Source organism: Entamoeba dispar, genomic scaffold (assembly GCF_000209125.1).
Source record: "Entamoeba dispar SAW760 scf_1105229460277 genomic scaffold, whole genome shotgun sequence".
NCBI classification, from domain to species: domain Eukaryota; phylum Evosea; order Mastigamoebida; family Endamoebidae; genus Entamoeba; species Entamoeba dispar.
In genome coordinates, this window is record NW_001854112.1 from 1 (window position 1) to 1,414 (window position 1,414).

Consider the following 1,414-nt stretch of genomic DNA (forward strand, 5'->3'; position numbering starts at 1 on the left):
CGGTAGCAACATCACGCTGTTTGCCAGTGAAGAACGGGTGGCACTTGCTGCACACGTCGAGGTTCAGGTCATGACCAACGGTGGAGCGGATTTTCATTACGTTACCGCAAGAGCAGCTAGCAGTAATTTCTTCGTATTTCGGGTGAATATCTTTTTTCATGGGAAAACCTCGGTTTAAGGCCGCGTCGCTCTTCCAGCCCTAACGCCAGACACCACGCGATGTTAAAAGTATAGCTTCAATACGATCATTTCGTACGAAGGCGCGAAATCATACAGAAATTAACCAGCGTATGCAAACTGATCCGCACTCTTCTACGGCAATGTGTATACTAACCCACCGAATTTCAAGTCAGGATGATGCTATGCCCGTTGCCCACGTTGCCTTGCCCGTTCCGCTTCCTCGTACCTTTGACTATCTGCTGCCAGAAGGCATGACGGTTAAAGCTGGGTGTCGCGTGCGCGTGCCGTTTGGCAAACAGCAGGAGCGCATCGGGATTGTGGTATCAGTTAGCGATGCCAGCGAACTGCCGCTCAATGAGCTAAAAGCGGTAGTCGAAGTGCTGGATAGTGAGCCGGTGTTTACTCACTCCGTCTGGCGATTGCTGCTATGGGCGGCAGATTACTATCATCATCCGATTGGCGATGTGCTGTTTCATGCCTTGCCGATTTTACTACGCCAGGGGCGGCCTGCGGCGAACGCGCCGATGTGGTACTGGTTTGCCACTGAACAAGGCCAGGCGGTGGATCTGAACAGCCTGAAACGCTCCCCCAAGCAACAACAGGCGCTGGCGGCGTTACGGCAAGGCAAAATCTGGCGCGACCAGGTCGCCACGCTCGAATTTAATGATGCCGCGTTGCAGGCGCTACGCAAAAAAGGTCTGTGTGATTTAGCAAGTGAAACACCAGAGTTTAGCGACTGGCGAACGAACTATGCCGTTTCTGGTGAGCGGTTGCGATTGAATACCGAACAGGCCACCGCCGTTGGCGCAATTCATAGCGCGGCAGATACTTTTTCTGCCTGGCTGCTGGCGGGCGTTACCGGTTCCGGTAAAACGGAGGTTTATCTCAGCGTACTGGAAAACGTGCTCGCTCAGGGCAAACAGGCGCTGGTGATGGTGCCGGAAATCGGCCTGACACCGCAAACTATCGCCCGTTTTCGTGAACGTTTTAATGCCCCCGTGGAAGTTCTGCATTCCGGCCTGAACGACAGCGAGCGTCTTTCGGCGTGGCTGAAAGCGAAAAATGGTGAGGCGGCGATTGTGATCGGCACCCGCTCCGCGCTGTTTACGCCGTTTAAAAATCTCGGCGTGATTGTCATTGATGAAGAGCACGACAGCTCCTACAAGCAGCAGGAAGGCTGGCGCTATCATGCCCGCGACCTGGCGGTGTATCGTGCGCACAGCGAGCAAATCCC

At 54.3% G+C, this 1,414-nt stretch overlaps 1 protein-coding gene across 1 annotated transcript; it reads left to right on the top strand.

The window, feature by feature from the left end:
* Positions 1-290: 290 nt before the first annotated feature.
* EDI_271170 (uncharacterized protein) lies at positions 291-1,414 on the top strand (the record flags this gene model as incomplete). Its single annotated transcript, XM_001737052.1, has 1 exon — positions 291-1,414. A coding segment is annotated over one exon (1,124 nt), but the record flags the coding sequence as incomplete, so codon positions are not given.